This window comes from Pelodiscus sinensis, chromosome 3 (genome assembly GCF_052426305.1).
Source record: "Pelodiscus sinensis isolate ZL-2025 chromosome 3, ASM5242630v1, whole genome shotgun sequence".
Taxonomy (NCBI): domain Eukaryota; kingdom Metazoa; phylum Chordata; order Testudines; family Trionychidae; genus Pelodiscus; species Pelodiscus sinensis.
In genome coordinates, this window is record NC_143054.1 from 182,173,176 (window position 1) to 182,192,692 (window position 19,517).

Below are 19,517 nucleotides of genomic sequence, written 5' to 3' on the forward strand. Positions count from 1 at the left end.
TTGCACGGATAATACCAACCAGAAGGAATACAGCGCTTTGTTAGGGCTCACAGGTGAAATCCAGAGAAGCAGCTGTCAGCATGGGGAATCACTCATCAGGTACAGAAGCAAGAGGGATTGGTTTCAGCTGGACAAACATTTTATCCCCATCAGCTAATGTGAAACTTTCTGCCCTTCTGTGCAGTGCCAGCTCACACACTCACTCCACCCCTTATCTTTCCATCAACACTCCATACAGGTGGTTGTTTTGCTCCCTAAGCTGCACCTAGCCTGTACAAACAGTCTCTTCACATAGGCGGTGGGTGTAGGCTGACTCTTTGTGCCCAGAGTGCATGAGGTCAGGCTATGTGACTGCTTAACTCTAAAGGCCACACATAATTCTGCATGAAATGATTCAGGATTCCCAGTTAAGAAGTTAGCAACAACAGCTAGGGCAGCAACTCCACCTCCTCCCCCTCCAAAAAAAAACAGTCACCAAAAACAACCTGAACAATATTTGTACACAAGTAAACTCCAAGTAGCCTGCCAGACCTACTTGAATCCTTTGTAAAAATGGCTGCAGCACCAAAGCCTGGGTGGGATTACAATTGTTATGGGCAGCAGGGGAAGTAAGATGGCATCAGCAGACAATGCATTGTTCAGTAAGGAACCTAATCAAGTTCAGTGGGCTTTGGATTGAGTCCTAAATCCTTGACAGTGAAACTGTTCCTAATGAGTTTCACAGCCTTGGTATTTTAGACTCTAATACACCAAACTTCAGTGGGCAAAATGTTGGGATTGTTGTTGTTTTTATTGGAACCTCTTGTAATGGAATATTTTGCTTCTTTGATGTTATTATTTATTACTTATATGGGAGCTGTCACCTGGTGATCAGGCCCCTCTGTGAGACACTGCACAAACCATAAAGAGACTGTTTGCCTCAAACCACTTACAATCTAAGCATTAGACAAGGCAACAGACCAACAGGCATATGAGGAACACAAGGCAACAATGAAATTATTACGAGACTTTGTTCTTCATACCTTTGGCCCGAACCCAAGACACTGTTGTCTAGGCTATCTGGAGTGTAATAACCTTTGCTTTAAAACTAAGGGGCATATGCTGCCCTGCAGTAACCACATTCCCCTGGAATAATATACTGGCAACTTCATACATCTCGCTCTCTCCATGTATTATGTTATTGTTATTCAGAGTACTAATGACCAAGGTATACTGATGGCCTTGCTAGGCACCCACTAAATTGCCAAGATAGCGTTTAGCACTGATGAAAGAATGCCCCCATTTCTCCTTCAGAAACACTTGATATATTTCCATTTTTCTGTCAGCAGATTCAAATAACAATTTGAATGCCAAGATTTATACATGAACACTTATAAATGTATCTCATTATAGCCTTTGCAAAACTACATTTCAGCCTAAACATTCAATTAATGTAATTAAATTGCTACCTGATGGTATTATCTCATTTAACTTGGGTTCTGTAGTATTGAAAAGCATGTGCCTTTTAACATTACGACTGGCAAGACATGTGATAAACGGAGCTATAAACATGTTGGCTCAACCGAGCTGTTTAAAAATAAATTAGCAAACTATAAAAATAAACAGTAACATACATATGTACTCAATTATGAACTAACTCTAATTTTTGTTCTGAAATACTGTCTTTGACCTTAGTCATAAACAAGCAGTATTAAAAAAACATAATATCTCAACAGACAGAAGGGCAGGAATTAAATGCTCATGGAGCACAACAGAATGCAAAATAATGGATAAAAAGAAAGAAGAGATGAAAGAAAAGAAAAAAATCCCCTTTTTTGTTAAGTGTACAAAAGTTTACAGAAACCTACATGACTGCAGTGTTTAAGTTGATGAAAGCTGCTTACATTAGAGCAAAATAGTTAAAATCCAATGAAGTGCTTTTGCCTTTCCTTGTATTTAAAGCCACGTGAGAGTTAGCAGTAATAATAATAATAATAATAATAATAATTTGCAGCTCTTTCAATAGCATGGTTTTGCAACAGAACATATCTATTCTGCAGGGCTATATGAAGACCTCTGGCTACCCAGATAAAAACTCTGCTACTGCCTTGTCAGATTTAGCCCATTATGAAACTTGTGAAAATGTCTTCTTAATCTCACCAAACAAGGGGTAGGGAAAATAAACAGGCTGTTAAAAGTTAGGGCACTACACAGGACATGTTTTTCACACTAATCCAGTGCTCCCATGACAGCATACTATGGGATAATTACAATGGATAAGGAAGAAAGAAAGAAAGAAAGAAAGAAAGAAAGAAAGAAAGAAAGAAAGAATATTTCATACACACCCCAAGATTTCTAAAGCTTTCAACTCATATGATCATCCATGTTTGTTCGCATCTGGTAACGCTCCTAACTGATCAGAACAGATGCACACACATACAGAAAGAAATCACAATAAGTCTGAAATTCTCTCATGTTAGGTATTTGATGCCCTTTATTTCACAAACAAAAGTAGTTGAGCAACAGCTATGTAACCTGAAGAACAAAACCCAAAATGATGATTGCCTGAGGGCTGTCTACCAAAAAGTTATATAAATAAAAAATAGGAGGAAACTCATGTTCATCTATGCAGTCTTAGAATGCAGAAAAAGGCCTGATCGGCATGAGGAGTTTGAAGAGAGGCTTCATTACACAGTACACCACCCCAGGCCAACTTCTCTACAGTGGTGAGACACGTAGACCCAGCAGTGCAGTCAATAACTACATAGAATCTGACATTTACACAAACAAGAAGGGTTGCCAGTTGCTGTGAGACAAACGTCCATAACACACATTTTTTAAAGGAATGCAACAGTAAGGTTATGTAACAGCCAGTAAAAGCACACATTTCAAGAGGACCTTTATTTTCACAGCAATGGCATGCTGACGCTCATATGTAACTTCTTTGGGCATTTTATGATGCCCAAAGGAAAATAGAGAGAAAAGACTATGTCCAGTCTTCCTGCTGCACACAAAAACTATAAAGTCCAAGTGGTTAGGGAGCCATTCCTAGTCTTTTGCATTTTCTCATGGCCTTTTTTGACACATGACTTCACGTTCAACCTTACCCAATTAGCTGTGCATGGACTGTCCTCAAGGCCATTAATGAATCTGAAAGGATTTTCTCTAATTTATGGTAGATGTCGAGTATTTTTAAGACTCAAAAGAAACAAAAGAAAAGCAGCATCCTCGGTCACTAAAGGGCATGTATTAATCTGATATGCTAAAACAGTCTTTTCACAGGCTTCCTCAGTCTTTTCACTGCAGCCTTTTAATACAAATTTATTTATCAATTTATTGTTGAAAAATGCCAGATTGACAGCCCTGGAGACCAAATCCCTTAATCTATCCACTGAACAGGGCTGCAGAAATACAAACTTCTCTATTGTCCCATGAGCATGGCTGAGTCCTGAGCAAGAGGGAATGTCTCCTATGAAGCAATGCCTGCTGGAATATGGACATCTATTCACTAGAACTGGATTCTAAGCAGCATCTCATTTTCCTTAGGCTACAGTATCCAAAAGTCGTTATTAGAAGGGGATAATATTCTGTCACCACCCTGTTAGTCTGGATTCAAACCACTGGCCTCTAGCAAGGGTGCGTCTACACTTCACTCTTTTCTTGAAATAAGCTATGCAATTTGCACTATGCAAATTGCATAGCTTATTTTGAGGTAATTTTACATAGCTTATTTCTAAATTTGGCACTGTCTACACAGTGCCAAATTTCAAAATAAAGGCGCTATTCCGAAACGTCTTTTAATCCTCATGGAAAGAGGGTTACAGGGATGCCAGAATAGCGTACCTGTTATTTCTAAATCTATTTCAAAATAATGGGTTGCTTTAAAGATACAGAATAGCTATTTTGGGATAATTCCGGTATCCCACAAAATAGCTCCACAGTGTAGATGTAGCCTAGGAGAAAGGGTCCATACCCAATCTCATCTACTTCATTTGTTTTCTATACCAGGAACTCCATACAGTACCCAAAGCACACAATATCAAAGAATTGTTCCAGGAACAATAAACGTTTCTAAGAACAAAAATACCTTATCAATGTATAGCAATTAGCAGGGCTCAACAAACCGTGGCAAAATCCACTCGCCATACCCACACTGCGCATGCGCGCACCGCCGGTGAACGGGACAACCGGCTGAAATCTACTCGCCACGGGATTTGTCGAGCCCTGCAATTAGAATGGGATTTACAAATACATGAGGCTTCATTTATCAGTTTTAGTTACAAGTGTGAGTTGCAGTTGAGGTAAAACACAGGCTTCTTTATTATTTAGCATGTCTCTTTTTTACCCTAGGTATGTCTATTGTTTCTCAAAAAAGCAAGGAAAAAGAGAAGACAGACAGGTGTTTCTATCTGAAAAGTTAAGTAAGTATTTAGAAGATAATGATGAGTCCTGTGTCACCTTAAAGACTAAAAGATTTATTTGAGCATAAGCTTTTGTGGGTGAAAACCACTTCATCAGATGCATGGAGATTCAGAAGATGTTTAAACAAGGAGGACGCCATTTAAACCTCCTTGTACTCTGTTACCACTCTGTTTTTCACTTCTGAATTCAGTAACAACACTAACCTCCACATCAAATGGTAAAGGACCCATGCGAGTTCCCACATAGGGTGAGCACTCCTGGGATGTCTACACAGCAATTCAAACCCTGTGGCTGGCCCAAACCAGCTGACTTGAACTAAGAGACTGTTTAATTGCACTGTAGAGGTTTGGGCTCCGACAAGAGCCTTGGTTGTCTAACTGCAGCACAGACATACGTACCATGGCTCTGTCTCCATTTCTCCAGGACACTGACTAATATGCAAGGGGAATATTTGTTCTTCGTACAGTGCTTTATGTGAACACTGCTTTATGGGAAGTTTGGGCGTGTCCTTAAATACTCATCTTTCCCAGCTTGCCTACATGTGCCCTGCGTTGGCTACAAAACCTTCGAGTAAATCAATAATCCAAAAGGTGGGATTAGCTCTGAAAGGCAGTATAGCTAAACATGACATTACAGCACTAGCCAATCAATTCTGGCTGAATGCAGTCATGTCATTTCTGCAATATGCACCATTTGAAGAAATAAAGGCATGTTTGTGAAAATAAACACTAGAGGGTTAGACAAGAGGTTAACACTGACCCCAGCAAGATATTTATCCTTCACATTGCCTCTTGCCTCTAATTATCAGTGTTCAGCAAAATGGTAACTAGTGAAGCATCAGTGGAAACCACAGTTGATCTCAGTATTTTGATAGATCCACGATTTATCATCAAGAACTCTCCCCCCTTCTCATGCTCTCATTTGATTTTCCCATGAGCTACACACTTACATATGCCACGTTCACATCCTGCTGTGCAACATGTATGTCATCAACATCTTTTTCGGAACGAGATACATGGCAGACACTTGAAGCACAGCATATGAAAACCAATGGCAAACTAATGTAATCCCATGAACCACTCCTGTTCAATACTCTCCTCTGGATGTGTGTCTGTCTCGCTTTTTCACTCTTTTTTGTGATAACTGATGCCAGCAAGGAATGTGAATTAAAAGCACAAGCCAGTTTGAAAACCAATGCCATTTTCTGTACCTCTCCTCTGTTCTGTTACCTATAAAATGCTTAAAGATATTATTCATGCAGACATAAAGTGCTAATGGTTACCAGTTAATGTGTTTCAGAGTGTTAATATTTTGCTGCAATTCCAACAGTTCTCTTTTAGTTATTTTAAGGTAACAGCACTTTAATCTGGGTTGAAATTGAAAGCTTGAAGAGTTGCAGTCTACATAAACTGCACTATTCGTGACAACCATTTCTCTACATGTTGCTCCATTTCATGTACACAATCTTCTCTCCGTCAAGCTATTTCCCAAGCCGTAATAAGTAGGAAATGCAGAAGCATAGAAGTAGCATGTGAAGTAGTGTAAGACATTACTGGGAAAGTATCATTAATTTTTTTCTTGGCCCTGTGTGCATAATAGGGGCAGGAGGAGGACAGCAATAAATGAGTGAGTGACAAAAATCCAAAGTACATGACACTTTTAACAGCACAAATCAGAAAATTCAATAGCTGTTCCCATCTAACCAAAGAGATGAATTTGTATGGCAGAGCCTCAGCGGGTGTGAATAATTCCACTGAAGCCCAGCTGATTTACACCAGAAGTGTTACTCTGCATTTTAGTTGTACATCTCCTGTTGACTTTACTGGACTTTGTACAACTAAAATCTGATGCCGCCCTGAATATTTACTGCAACATGTGCAGCTGGCCCACAAATTCATGTCTCACAAAGTCACTCGCGTTTTCATCTTTTAAAAATTGCATTGGACCTAATTCTCTACTCCTTTATATGGATGCAAATCAGGAGTAATTTGACTAAAATCAAGGGAATTACATCAGGAATAAAAAATAGTCATGTCAAAGAGAAAACAAGTCCTTTGTGAGTAGAACCAGTTCAAAAAAGGACCAGTGCAATCTTCCCATCTTCTACAGAAAGGGAAAAGAGCAGAAGCTCTGATCTCCAGAGCTAACTGATCGGGTTCTGCAGAGATTTTACACCACTTGAAGCATGTTATAGCCTGGTCCATGTAGAATCATTCCATCTTTTCATCTTTGCAATTGAGTGTCATCCCAAAGGAAGAGAGTGAGCAGACATTACTACAGTACATTGCAGCCAGGTTGAGAAGCAAACTTTATCTAATGTAATTATTAACTAAATATTACCTCCCTAGTCCTTCTTTCAGGAGCTACATGCCAGTTACCAGTAGGAAGAGGCATAACCAATGGCAGATAAGGGATATTCAACCCCAACTTTTTGCTGTCTTGTTAATCCACTCCTCACACCATTTAAGGAGTAATACACTTTTGCTATATGCCAGCCCAGTTTTGTACGTGCGCCTATGTCTGTAGGTTGTTTCTTCCAGCCAGAAGATTTTCCATAAAGAAAATGAAAACTCGACCAACAGAACAAATTCCCATCAACCCTATGGCACAGAAGTGCTCTGCCTCACAGTGTGAGTGATTTAAAGGGACTAGATTCAGGAGGCTTGTTCCCTGGCAAGGGCACAGTAAGTACAGAGAGGACATACCCTGCATGAGCATACAGAACTGATCTGCAGGTGAGCCAACCCATCATTAGTAACTTGTTTATCTAAACTGGTCACAAACTTGCTTCGATTGGGTGAAGCTATTGTCTCCAGAAGCAGTAGGGAGAGACAGCCAGTGGCATACGGGATGGCAAACTCTACAGCTGCCATGCTAACCCCCTTCTACTTGCTCCTGTTTGTAACCTGGGTTGTTCCCACAGCCTTGAGCCCTGACTTTGCCTTCCTCCTTGACCTGACTGTTCCCTAAAGCTTTTTACTCCTCAGCTTGGCTCCTTGCCAGTGGCTTCCCCCCTATCCTGTATCCCAGTAGACAAGTGGTCTGACCCACGTGTCAACTCCCCAACAACGACTGGAAAATGAAACACGCATTTCTTACCATGTGCTCACATATTGGCAATAGGCACATTTTTGTTGGAATCCACCAGTGCACCCCCAAAGCTCCCAGTTTAAGGAGAAAGTGTTGGCTTAGCCTCTCACGGCAGGTAACTCATGTCAGAGGAAATGTAAGTCCCAGTAAGACTCCATAGTTGTGGGGGGTTTATTTGAAGTGAGTCACTTCATCACATCCTTGGGTCTTGTCTTATCAACTGACTAGGATGACAGGAGAAAGCAAATCCTGAATGTACAGATGCTTCCAAATCCAAACACATTTGAAAGAAGGAGCCGCAAGAGAATGGGGTAAGCTTTTTTTCAAAGGCGTGTAAGGTAAGAGGAAGTGGAGTTTCCTGATAAAGGAAAATGAGGATTTCCCTGCTCAGATATCAAAGGATTCAGACCAAGAAAACAAGGAGGAAAATTAACCTAATGACACATCAATCTGAGTCACTGCAAGGAAGACCCTTACGCTCTCTTCTAAACATTGACTTTTCACAGTCTGTCTTCTTAAGTAGGATGTATAGGTGCACTGTCTGAACATCTTTCCCACCATGCTCCATAAGGCTGGTGTAGACAAGATGTACCTCAAGTTAGCTGGCTTAGTGAAAGTCTTGGCTTCCCTACTTTGCCTACTTTAGAAGGAATCAGGTTGGTATCTATTAACAGCCCTTACCATCACACCTCTGAATCCCAGCCTAAGCAAACCCGTATGATGCTACAATCTATGGTTTATGCAGCAGAATTATTATCATCACAGCTTTCCTTCCCTTCCCCTCCCCAAACCTCTTCTCCACCTCTGTATTTGCCTTGATGGCACCTCCGTTATTTCCTACCCTCAAGGCCCCACCACACAGCTAGTTACCCTCTGCATGGGGCTCACCGGCATTGCTTCGCCAGCTGGTAGAGTTGCTGCTTGGAAGGTGATGAGCAGGGAAGTGTGCCGAGCAGCTCCTGCAGGGAGAAGGGCTTCCAGGGAGCCGCTCATCTCCCAGTGCCATGTTCGTTCTCCAACACACGCGCGTGTGACTGAATCAATGCCTCACCTGAGGTAGTGCTCCATCGTTATGCCTGTGATACAGCCCTGGCCATGATCTCACATGTCTTATCACGGTCGTGCCTGTGTCGTCATCCATTCAGTCTCACTACTTTAGAGCAGAAGAAGAGACAAGGAAGCAGCAAAACTGTCAAGAGACATTCTAAATGTGATCCATTTTAATGTTGTGCCATTTAAAAAGTTTGCTTTGTTATAGCTGCTGGATCCTGCAGACTTGTCTGACAACTGTGTAGTATACTGACATTTTCTTGGTTCTCCAGAAAAGCAGTAAAATGGTGACTATTCCTACGTATCAACGAGGCAGGAGCTACATACATCCTAATGCTAAGCTTGTGATCATTCACTCTTCTGTAGGGACAAACTGAAACACTTGCCAATGCTTTAATACTTTTCATAGCAACCTACATTCTCTTCATTATTACACTCCTTCACCCTGGTACACAGAAAGGATGTGCTTAAATGCATTTGGTTCATGATGAAGGATCCAATATACTACCCAAGTCCGCTTATACGGGTAGTCAAATTGCACGGCTACATTCAGCACATCCGACCTATACTGATTACACATCTTTGTTTTTTAGAATATCAGCAAAGGGTGTGTAACCCTAGCATCTGATACAAGGTTACACTGATAAAAACAAGAGCAGAATAGGGTCCGCTAACTAATGAGCAACTCGGCTATCATCTTTATTTGAGCAACATTTTACATTTCCAGTCTGATTTTTCAAGGCAGTGTTACATTTTGGATCTAAATGCCCCCTTGATGTCATGTCGGCCTACTACAGCCTCACTTTTTGTTATCCTGATTTATAAACTTCATTGACATGGATCAGAAGATGAACTGGCTTCCAATCGCAAATCTTAATTATTCTTAGCAAATGACTTGTTGTTGTAGCTTTCTAACTAGCTAATTAATTCTGCCCCTACATTTTGGTCATTCATCTAGTCTTTGTAATGGTGCTCCTAATGCTGATACTTTGGGGAAAGTCTAAAATGTTCTAACCCTTGCACAGCCCCGGGGGAGGGAAAAGACCAAGAATAAATGCTAGATCTTCACATTGCAAAAGAAGGTTAATCAATCTCACTCTGCTCACAGCTCTGAGCTGTGAGTTGTTGGGGTTTTTTTCTTCCTTTATAAGAAAATCTATTTAAATTAAATATACAGTCACTGGTGGAGCCAGAATTATGACTCCCCATGTCTGAACATCTCCAACGAATTTAGTGGAGTTGTACCAGTATCACTGGCAGCATAACAACACCTAGAGATGCTAAAATGAAACTTTTCAATAATGGGATGAGATTATGACATCCAGATAAGAATTTTAAAAATTGACAAAATGCAAGTTACATATCTCAATTAAGTGGATGAGGGGCAGATTTGTAATTTAGGGCCTAATCCAAAACCTAATGAAGTCAATGGAAAGACTTTCATCGACTTTAATGGATTTTGGATCAAACCCTGCATCATTTAAATACATGCCCACTAGGGCTACATCTACACAGTAGTGTTATTTTGGAATAAATAACGTTATTCCAAAATAACATAGTCCACGTCTACACTACAAGCAGTTATTTTGACATAACGTCAAAACAATGGCAGGCTGAAGGACTTCTTACTCTGATTCCTGTAACCCTCATTTTCCGAAGAGCAAGGGAAGTTGGAGGAAGAGTGCTCTTTCTCAGACTTCCTTCTGTGTAGACAGCACCAAAAGCCAAAATAAGCTATTTCGACTTTAGTTATGCAATTAATATAGCTCAAGTTGCGTCACTTATTTCAACCTTAGCCCTGTTGTGAAGACGTGCCCTGGAAGAGGAAGAACCAAAAGCAGAATTTATAATCCCAGTGAAGCCAATGGGGAGTTATTACCAATGAAGAATAAGAATACAGCAATATCACAAGAAAATTACTGCTACTGTGTAAGGTGTCTACAAAAAAGCAGCGTGAATAATAGCCAAAAAGGGGGGAAATAATAAGGATTATAAAAGAACATATGAAACGAACATGTGGCAAACTAGCATCAACATAGTTAATGAATGTTACAGTGTTTTGCACCACATGGGTGTTATGCCTTGAAATATGTTCATGCAGCTAAAGCCACAACATCAAACTTTAAAGCCGTGAGAGCTGCAGATTAGAAACATGTTGGAACGTTTACACTGCACCGTGCCAAAAATGTGTCTCTAACCTGTAGGTAGAAGTGGGTGTGGAGCTGCTTATGGAAAGATCATTGTGCTCACACAGCAGAGGACAAGGTCTTCTCTCTTTGTTTCTTACATGTGAAGAAAATACTGACTGAAAGATGGCTGAGGTGCCACTAAATCACTCCAAATTTAAAAAAAAAAAAAAAAAAAAAAAAAAACTGGACAAGAAAGTTAAATGAGAATCACTTGAATCCTTTCTGACTTGTAAAGACTTTAGTCAGCTTGTCACATAGGACTATAAACTACCCACCTCAGTGCTCATTTGGGCAAGGGTTTGTTTGCAGATTCTTTCACTAACTTAAAGTCACATCATGTGTGGTATTGAATCACTTCGAGTAGATACAAAAATGTACACAAAGCATAAAAGTCTTTCATTTCGAAAGTTCAATTTCCATTTCACTAGACTCAAGGGTGTGTTTGAGTAGCTTTGTTGTAAGATTTTGTTAAAGTATGTTCTAACTTGTTCTCTGCAAAGTTTTGCAGTAGTTCCTGATATTGATAGTCAATTACTTTGTTCAACTGATTCGGACAATGGTAAGGGTTTTTTTCTGTTAATACTGCTTAATCCAGGAAAGGCAAAGCAGGGCCAAATCAATGGAATACATTTTGAAACACCGTAATTCATAGCCATACTGTCTCAGTTTTTCTGACTCCTTTGCATTGCACATCCGTCACTCTCTTGTAAGGAAATAACTCGCGCTATCAACAATGTTTGTTTTTAATAAACCATTTGCTGTAATGCCCAAATTGTGTAACCTTTACTTATATGGATAAGCAATTACACACCAAAATAGTCCTATTAAAGCCAATAGTTCTACTCAGGTGAATAAGTATTATTCTCATATCATTACTCACATTGAGTCATCTATTACTCTGTGAGTAGCCCCTCTGAAATAAACGGGACTACTATCATTGCTGAGATTGAACCTACTCAATCTGAGCAACAGTATGATGAGTCTGATCCTAAGTCTTTATGTCACATTATAACGACTATTCTAAAAATTACTAAGTTCTTCAACAAATGAGTAACAAAATGATTTCTGCTGCACTGTCAAAAACACATAGTTATGAAAATAATAAAATTCCAAGGACTGACCATACTCTCCATTTTTAACCCTTTTAAAATTCTCTTATTTGTTTTGCTAATTTAAGGATTTGCTTCATTTTTTCCACCAGATACAAGGTGTGAATTATGAAGACAGTATTTGGACATATAAACTGGCTTGTTTGCATATTGACGTACTAGTGACTAGGGTAAATTCTAGATCCCCAGTGTCATAAATCAGGGGTTTGGGATGCTTTTTAAACATTCAAGGCATCTATGCTTCTGAAAGCAAAGCAAATAAACAGATATCTAGGTTGCTATTCTCAACAGCACTCAGCATTGGAGTTTTACTGTTGATTCTGTGGCAGCGGAGTTAGGCCAAGACTGAGCTCTTTTGAAAAATCTCATTCCATCTTTCAGAGCCACAAAATGCTATCACGGCACAGGTTTTTCAAATAAAGTTAACCAACTTTTTGTTTGTTTTGTTTTGTCTAGGTGATTAAAAATTGTGTGATGAATATTTTCCTCTTCTATGCTTGTGTTAAACTTCTATTGGCAATGAAGGTATGGGGGTGCATCAGCTCACAGTAATGATTCATTAAGGTATCTTTCATCTAAGCCTGTGAAAGTGCTGCTCCATTATTAAAAATCTGACCCAGACGACTTTATGTCCATTTTACAGATGAGCAAACCGAGGAACCATGAAACTGAAGGCCAAATGCTAAATGCAAGCTTCACCCTGACTTCATTGATTTGCGACTTTCCCTTGGTCACACAGGAAATCTGTAAAAGAGCCAGGAACAGAGCCTGCAGACAGATTCTCTTAAAGCCACTCTGTGGTGTCTTAATCTGCCCAGAGCTTCTGGGTGAAGAATTCTCCCTCCACAGGAGGAATTCCCTGATGGCGCCTTATATGCCAGTTCTACCACCCCTCTTATATAAGGACATCAGAGCAGGCTGGGAGCATGCCAGGGCTGGGAGCGTGTTGCTGAGTGGAGTTCTGCTATACACAATCCTCTAGCAGCATACAGGATCTCACCCTCCCAGCACCAGCAGCTTAAAGTTATGATCCCTCTCTCCCTAACTGCATAGCCCTTAAACAAAGAGCTGCAGCTAGCTCCCTGAGGCTGTCACTCTCCTCTTATGTCCAAACACAGCCTGAATCAAAAAATCAGAGCTCAAACATCTTGATATGCCCAGTTCCTGGCATTAAGACCATATCTCCTTCCCATCGACAGACAACCTATAAATAATTGTTCATATACAGCCCTCTGAAATGCACAGCACTTAATACAGCAAATTAAAAGTGTCGGCAGAGTGTCTTGTGATAGATTGGTGTAACATCATAGCCAGCAATGTTATTTCTCTAAGGTAAGGAAAGGCAATATATAGCCCGAGTGCCTACTGCAGTTAACAGAAAACAGGGGGAGTGGTTTGGTGGAAAGGGGAGGAGTCAAGAGGAAGCGAGTTATACTGCATGATACCATTCCAAAACAGATCCACTTTCAAAACCAGGTCACTAGTCAAGGATTCCCTAGGCAGCAATTATTTGTTCGTGGCTATGTCCGTAGTGGGAACAAATTAAAATGCTTCCTCAATCAGTGCACTGCCTTCTTGTGTAGTAGGATTTCTGTGTCTGAGACACACACTTGTGTACTGAATGGCCCCCTTCCACGTGAGACGGCATGCATGTCACAGGACACGGAGCACCTGTAGACAGCATTTCTGACATGGTCTCTGCTATTTTTCAGTCTCGACCTGTGCCTTTACAACCACATCCATGGGCAGATACGACAAGATTTCCCTTTGTGTGCTTCCAGGGTGAACTTGTGCTAATAATATTTCACATAGCAAAGCTGCAGATTTTTTTCCTTCTGCACTTTTTCCCTTATGAGAGGTGCCACATGCACTCACAAGTACAGATGTGTAGAGGTAACATAACATTTGTATGTCTGGCAGCTTCACCCAGTTTTTGGATGTGTTCAGAAGCTGTGTCCCACCACTGCTGGGCTGCCCCTTGCACTCCTGCTTGGTGAAGTCCACAATGTCAAGTTCTGGCCCATCATTGGTATGATTCCCCCTAATCATGAGGGCAAGGTGCCAGCTGCCCTGGAACAGTGTCATTCTGCTAAAGAGAAAAATATCTCTTGACATTAACAGCCTTGCCAGTTATTGGCCAGTCTCTAACCTTTTCCCTCTTGAGGAAGGTTATTGAGAAAGTGGTTTTGGAACAGCTCCCATTGTATCTTGATCTTGCAAGGTGTCTTTGATCCCTGTCAATCCTGTTTTAAATATAGAGGCAGGATTACCATCTACGTCTGAAAATGTCCTTCCAAGCAGTGGATGGCAGTAAGATGCCCCACTCATGTCTTTTTTTTTTTCCATCTCCTGCAGCCCCAGAGTCCCTATTTCTCTGACGTGGACCTTGCCTCAGTAATTCATGTTTTTAAAATCTCATCTTCAATGCATTTTAGTTGGAGCTACACTTGAAGAGCAACCAGTGCAAAATCCACTGGCTCGGCTCTGGATCCAGTGAACCATTCTGAGCAGAGGACGGCGCTCTGAACCAAGTGCCTGCTCATTTCTGGGCTTAGTGTGAAGTTCTGGTGATGATTTATAACAGGGGTGGGGAATCTCAGGCCGACCCCCAGCTTGCCTGGACCCAGCCCCCAGGCTCAGGGCTCCCCTCCAGCATAGGGAAACCTGGGCTGGCACTCCACCACCCCCGCCTCCCGCCGCCTCCCCAATGGGCTGGAGCACACAAAGTCTGGACTGCTACTAGCCTGGACCCCCCTATGCTCTGGTGTGCATTGGGAATGTGGGGAGTGTCTTTCTGCTTCGCAGTCAGGGGCCACATCAGTGAGGGTTTGTTTTGGTTTTTTCACTTGTGTGCAGCCCCTGACTGATTTTTCTGTGGGTCAGTGGTCCTCAACCCAAAAAAGGTTCCCCACCCCTGAGCTATAAGGACCCACGTGGTGCGGGACTAAACTATTTGAGCAATCACCTCTGTTCTTTAAGATATTTATAAAATAGTGGATTGTTCCTGATAGTTTGGGTCCAGCAGCAGAATGGCTACGTCTACACTGGCCCCTTTTCCGGAAGGGGCATGTAAATTTCACGAGTCGTCGTAGGGAAATCCGCGGGGGATTTAAATATCCCCCGCGGCATTTAAATAAAAATGTCCGCCGCTTTTTTCCGGCTTTTAAAAAAGCCGGAAAAGAGCGTCTAGACTGGCCCCGATCCTCCGGAAAAAGCGCCCTTTTCCGGAGGCTCTTATTCCTACTTTGAAGGAGGCTCTTATTCCTACTTATTCCTATTCTGCTGCTGGACCCAAACTATCAGGAACAATCCACTATTTTATAAATATCTTAAAGAACAGAGGTGATTGCTCAAATAGTTTAGTCCCGCACCACGTGGGTCCTTATACTTTGAAGTAGGAATAAGAGCCTCCGGAAAAGGGCGCTTTTTCCGGAGGATCGGGGCCAGTCTAGACGCTCTTTTCCGGCTTTTTTAAAAGCCGGAAAAAAGCGGCGGACATTTTTATTTAAATGCCGCGGGGGATATTTAAATCCCCCGCGGATTTCCCTACGACGACTCATGAAATTTACATGCCCCTTCCGGAAAAGGGGCCAGTGTAGACGTAGCCAATGTTCTTAATGGCTGGCTGCTTCTGCGTGTGGTGTACTGTCCCATGTAGTGGCACATAGGCTAAGTCTATACTGCAAGCCTCTTGTGGAAGAGCAAATGCAAATGGAGCACTCATTTGCATATGCAGTGCTCTCATTTGCATTTCCTCTTCCTTTCCCTTTTGTGAAAGAGGTTTTTACGCAAAAAAGCACTGTGAAGACGGCGCCTTTTTGCGCAAAACCCCCCTTTTGCGCAAGAACCGTTCTTCCTCATTTTTTTAAGGAAGAATGGCTCTTGCACAAAAGGGTTTTTTTGCGCAAAAAGGCGCTGACTACACAGCGCTTTTTTGCACAAAAAGGAAGAGGAAATGCAAATGAGGGTGCTGCATATGCAAATGAGCGCTCCATTTGAATGTGCTCTTCCGCAAGATACTTGCAGTATAGACATAACCTTAGAGAGGAAGAATGAGTATGCTCTCCAGCCTTATCTGAGCACCATCTGGCTTTTAGATCAAGCTGTAGAGGCTCATGCACTAAGCTCCAGAGGTCCAAGGTTTGGTTCCACCTGTTGGCATTATAATAGCACTGATTTTGCCAATCAGCCATTTCCAAACACTGACCAAAAAACTCTCCATCAGAACTCTTTGATCAACAGGGAGGTAACACAGCAGTTTGAGCAGGACAATGGCACATGTTCTCTGCCTCCACTGAGAGTATCCTGTCAGGTAATCTCAAAAATAGTCACCTGCATATTCAGAACCTCCAAACATTCGGAGGAGAGGGATATCCATCATGGCGCCCTGTACTTGTTGGTGCCAGATTATGTTTCCAAAGCAGCTGCTCCTTTTGTCTATTTTCAGCAAAGCCAAACCTTACTAAAATTTAATTTAATCTGCTGTAAACCCAAGTGTCAGGCACTTAGATGGCAGCTAAAAGCGCCACTCTCAGATAACTGAGTGACACTAGCTAATAATAGCCTATGCATTAAGAGAGCAAGAGCGGACATTTTGTGTAACCAAAGAGGAACCTGTGTATGGGAATGGATCAGTGTGGCCAGTCTCAGCTTCTTAGGCAGCAGATACAGCACACAGACCAAGCCCACCCGGTCTCTTATGTGATTAGCTGCATTAATGCCACCAGTGACCTCTCTTTCAAGCTACGAGGCAACAATAGTCCTGGCTTTTGTTAACAGGAGAACAAAATGCCACCTTTTACAGCTCTGCAATCATAGCTGTCTTCCCTTTTCATCTTCCAGAGGCTGTGCACTAGACCTTCCTTACTAGGAATGTTGCTTAACCCTTCACTAGCCTGCCTTTCATGTGGGGTTTTTTCCCCTTTAAGAAATTATCTTTCTTCTGCGTCTGTTCATTTGCACTGAAAATACCAAACAATCCTTTTCTGGTGGATATTCTGCAGATGACTTGTATTTTTTTTAAAAAAAAAATCTTCTTTGCTATTAGACATTTTCCTCGTGCAAAAAGTAGTCAAAAGATGCTACAGGTTAAACGTCTCTCATCTAACCCTCAGGACCTAATTGGTCCAGAACCAGAGAATTTCTTGAACCAGGGGAGGTCAATATTGTCTAGCAGCATTACCAACACTTCTAAGAACCCAGTAAACAGTGGAAGACATTTAGGGGTTACACAGAGCTAAATAACAGCACAGAGCACTGAGAGCCATGACTGGTGGCTGTAAACAAACTTTATGGGACTGTGGGAAACTTGGCCACACCTGTGAGTAGTGTGGACATTCAGCTAGCTAAAATCATGCGGGATCATGGATGTTGCCAGACCAGAGAGTGCCGGACTAGAGAGGTTCATCCTGTAGTCTACTTCAACACACCACCTTATCAGCATCTACATTCAACTCCTCCCTTACAACCACACACCTCAACATGACTTGGAACAGTCTCCCTGAAAGCTCATGATTCTATATATTTTGGTTAGCCTCTAAGGTGCCACAGAGCTACTTATTGTGCCTGAAAAAGATCAATCTGCTGATTATTAGGAATGAGCTGGTTTTAACTTTGGATAACTTTTTTTTATTGTACTTCTAAATCTTAAGAAGTACAATAAAAACATGTCAAATGCTTTCAAGAACTGTGCTCTCCGAAGCTGTTCTAGTTCAACAACTGAACCAATATAAATGACAAATGCAATGAAATGTCTTGTCAGAAGAGAAGCTTGGGACATTGTACTAACATGTACTTGCTGTAAATCTCTTCATAAAAAAAAAAGAGGAAGATTGTTCAGAGGGGCTGTGCCTCCGCGGCTCACGTTTACTTCAAACTGGGGTGCTGGTTGCTCGCTGATCAAGCCCCCAGGGCTACATCTACACAGCAACATTATTTTAAAATAACTAGTGTTATCTTGAAATAACTTACTCTGCATCTACACAGACAGCAGTTATTTCAAAATAATGTCGAAATACTGTCAAGCTGGAGGATTTCTTATTCCGACTCCTGTAACCCTCAGGCTACGTCTACACTGGCCCCTTTTCCGAAAGGGGCATGTTAATTTCAGAGGTCGTAATAGGGAAATCCACAGGGGATTTAAATATCCCCCGCGGCATTTAAATAAAAATGTCCGCCGCTTTTTTCCGGCTTTTAGAAAAAAGCGCCCTTTTCCGGAGGATCTTATTCCTACTTCAAAGTAGGAAAAAAAAAAATAGCGGCGGACATTTTTATTTAAATGCCGCGGGGGATATTTAAATCCCCTGCGGATTTCCCTATTACGACCTCTGAAATTAACATGCCCCTTTCGGAAAAGGGGCCAATGTAGACGAGCCCTCTTTGTATCAGGAGTAAGGGAAGTCGGAGTAAGAGTGTTCTATTTCGAAAAAAGTGCTGTGTAGATGCTCCCAATTTCGAAATAAGCTATTTCGAAAAAGAAACACAATTGATGCAGTTCAATCCACATAGCTTATTTTGAGTTAAACCCTGCTGTGTAGACGCACCCCAAGCATCTTGAGGTCATAACAGCAGGATTGTCCCTCACTGCAATAATCTCACTCTTATCAAGGTGTATAACCACCTAGTTGGTATTTTCCTTTCAAGTACTGTAAGAAAGTGCTCTCCTGTAACTGGACAGATTTGTACAGTATTCATTCACAGAGTATGTCTTCGATATGCAGCTGACTGGATGTGTCAGTTATGTTCCAAATGGGTTTTCACAGGTCAAGGTTCTGTAGGCAGCAAGAGCAAATACTATTTTTAGCTGGGATAAGGTCACAACGCTTTTAGAGACAGTGAGGTCTACAATAAAACCTATTGATCAGTCTCTGGAACTAGTGCTCCAGAGAGACGTGTAGATTGAAACAAGAATTGCCTAGCTGTTTTCTCTATAGACTCACTGGGTAAAAGCTTGTTGGACTTAATATCTTTCAGGAGATAAAATAAGTAAGAAGTAACTGTGTACAAATTGCTGTCGTCCATTTAACCAGATGCACGGGGGGAGAGAAAGAGGGGTCCACAGGAGAAATAAATAACAAGAGCTAAGCATACTTCTGTGCAGAGTACAGGAATACTACTATTCAGCAGCAACAAGTGCAGTAGCCACTGAGCTACCAGGATAAATTCACTGCATGTATGAAGAACAGAACACTGATTCATCTGTGCACTGTTAGCTCTCTACCTTTCATATTACTGTGGCTACAGGCTAAATTACAGCCATCAGATTTGCAATAGCATCCCTCAGTATAAGGCACAATTGGCTGAATGGGTGGTTTTGGTCAAATAAATTGCAGTTTGTGTGATCCTTGGGAATATTTTAATGGAGGAGAAAATACGATCCAGAACAGGTAGGCAAAGCTGGCATTTACATTTTCTATTATTATTTTCACTATAGCTCTCTCTCCAATTAAGGCATTGCTTCATGAAGACAATGTTGATTTTAGAAGAGTAAAAAAGTATTTTTCATATCTATCTCTTACTAAGAATTCAAATGATGAGATGCATCCAAATGTCATGAGGAGCAGGGGTGATTTTAAAAAACACAGACCAATATTGCAGCCAGGGATATTACATAATTGGATGAAGGTTCATATATTTGCCAAGGTTTTCACACCAAATCTAAAATAATTTATCTGGGTCA

General features: G+C 41.4%; 1 protein-coding gene across 4 annotated transcripts in view; it reads right to left on the minus strand.

Moving 5' to 3' along the window:
• Window positions 1-19,517, minus strand: part of BCL11A (BCL11 transcription factor A) — a 106,052-nt gene that overhangs the window by 56,121 nt on the left and 30,414 nt on the right. The window contains exon 1 of one of the 4 annotated variants that reach the window (XM_075925527.2): window positions 8,380-8,536. The exons of the other annotated variants lie outside the window; for them this stretch is intronic. Within the exon in view, the coding sequence (XP_075781642.1) occupies window positions 8,380-8,497 (118 nt within the window). The 5' untranslated portion in view covers window positions 8,498-8,536. Of the gene's footprint in view, window positions 1-8,379; window positions 8,537-19,517 lie in introns of those variants that run through there. 4 annotated transcript variants of the gene reach the window in all.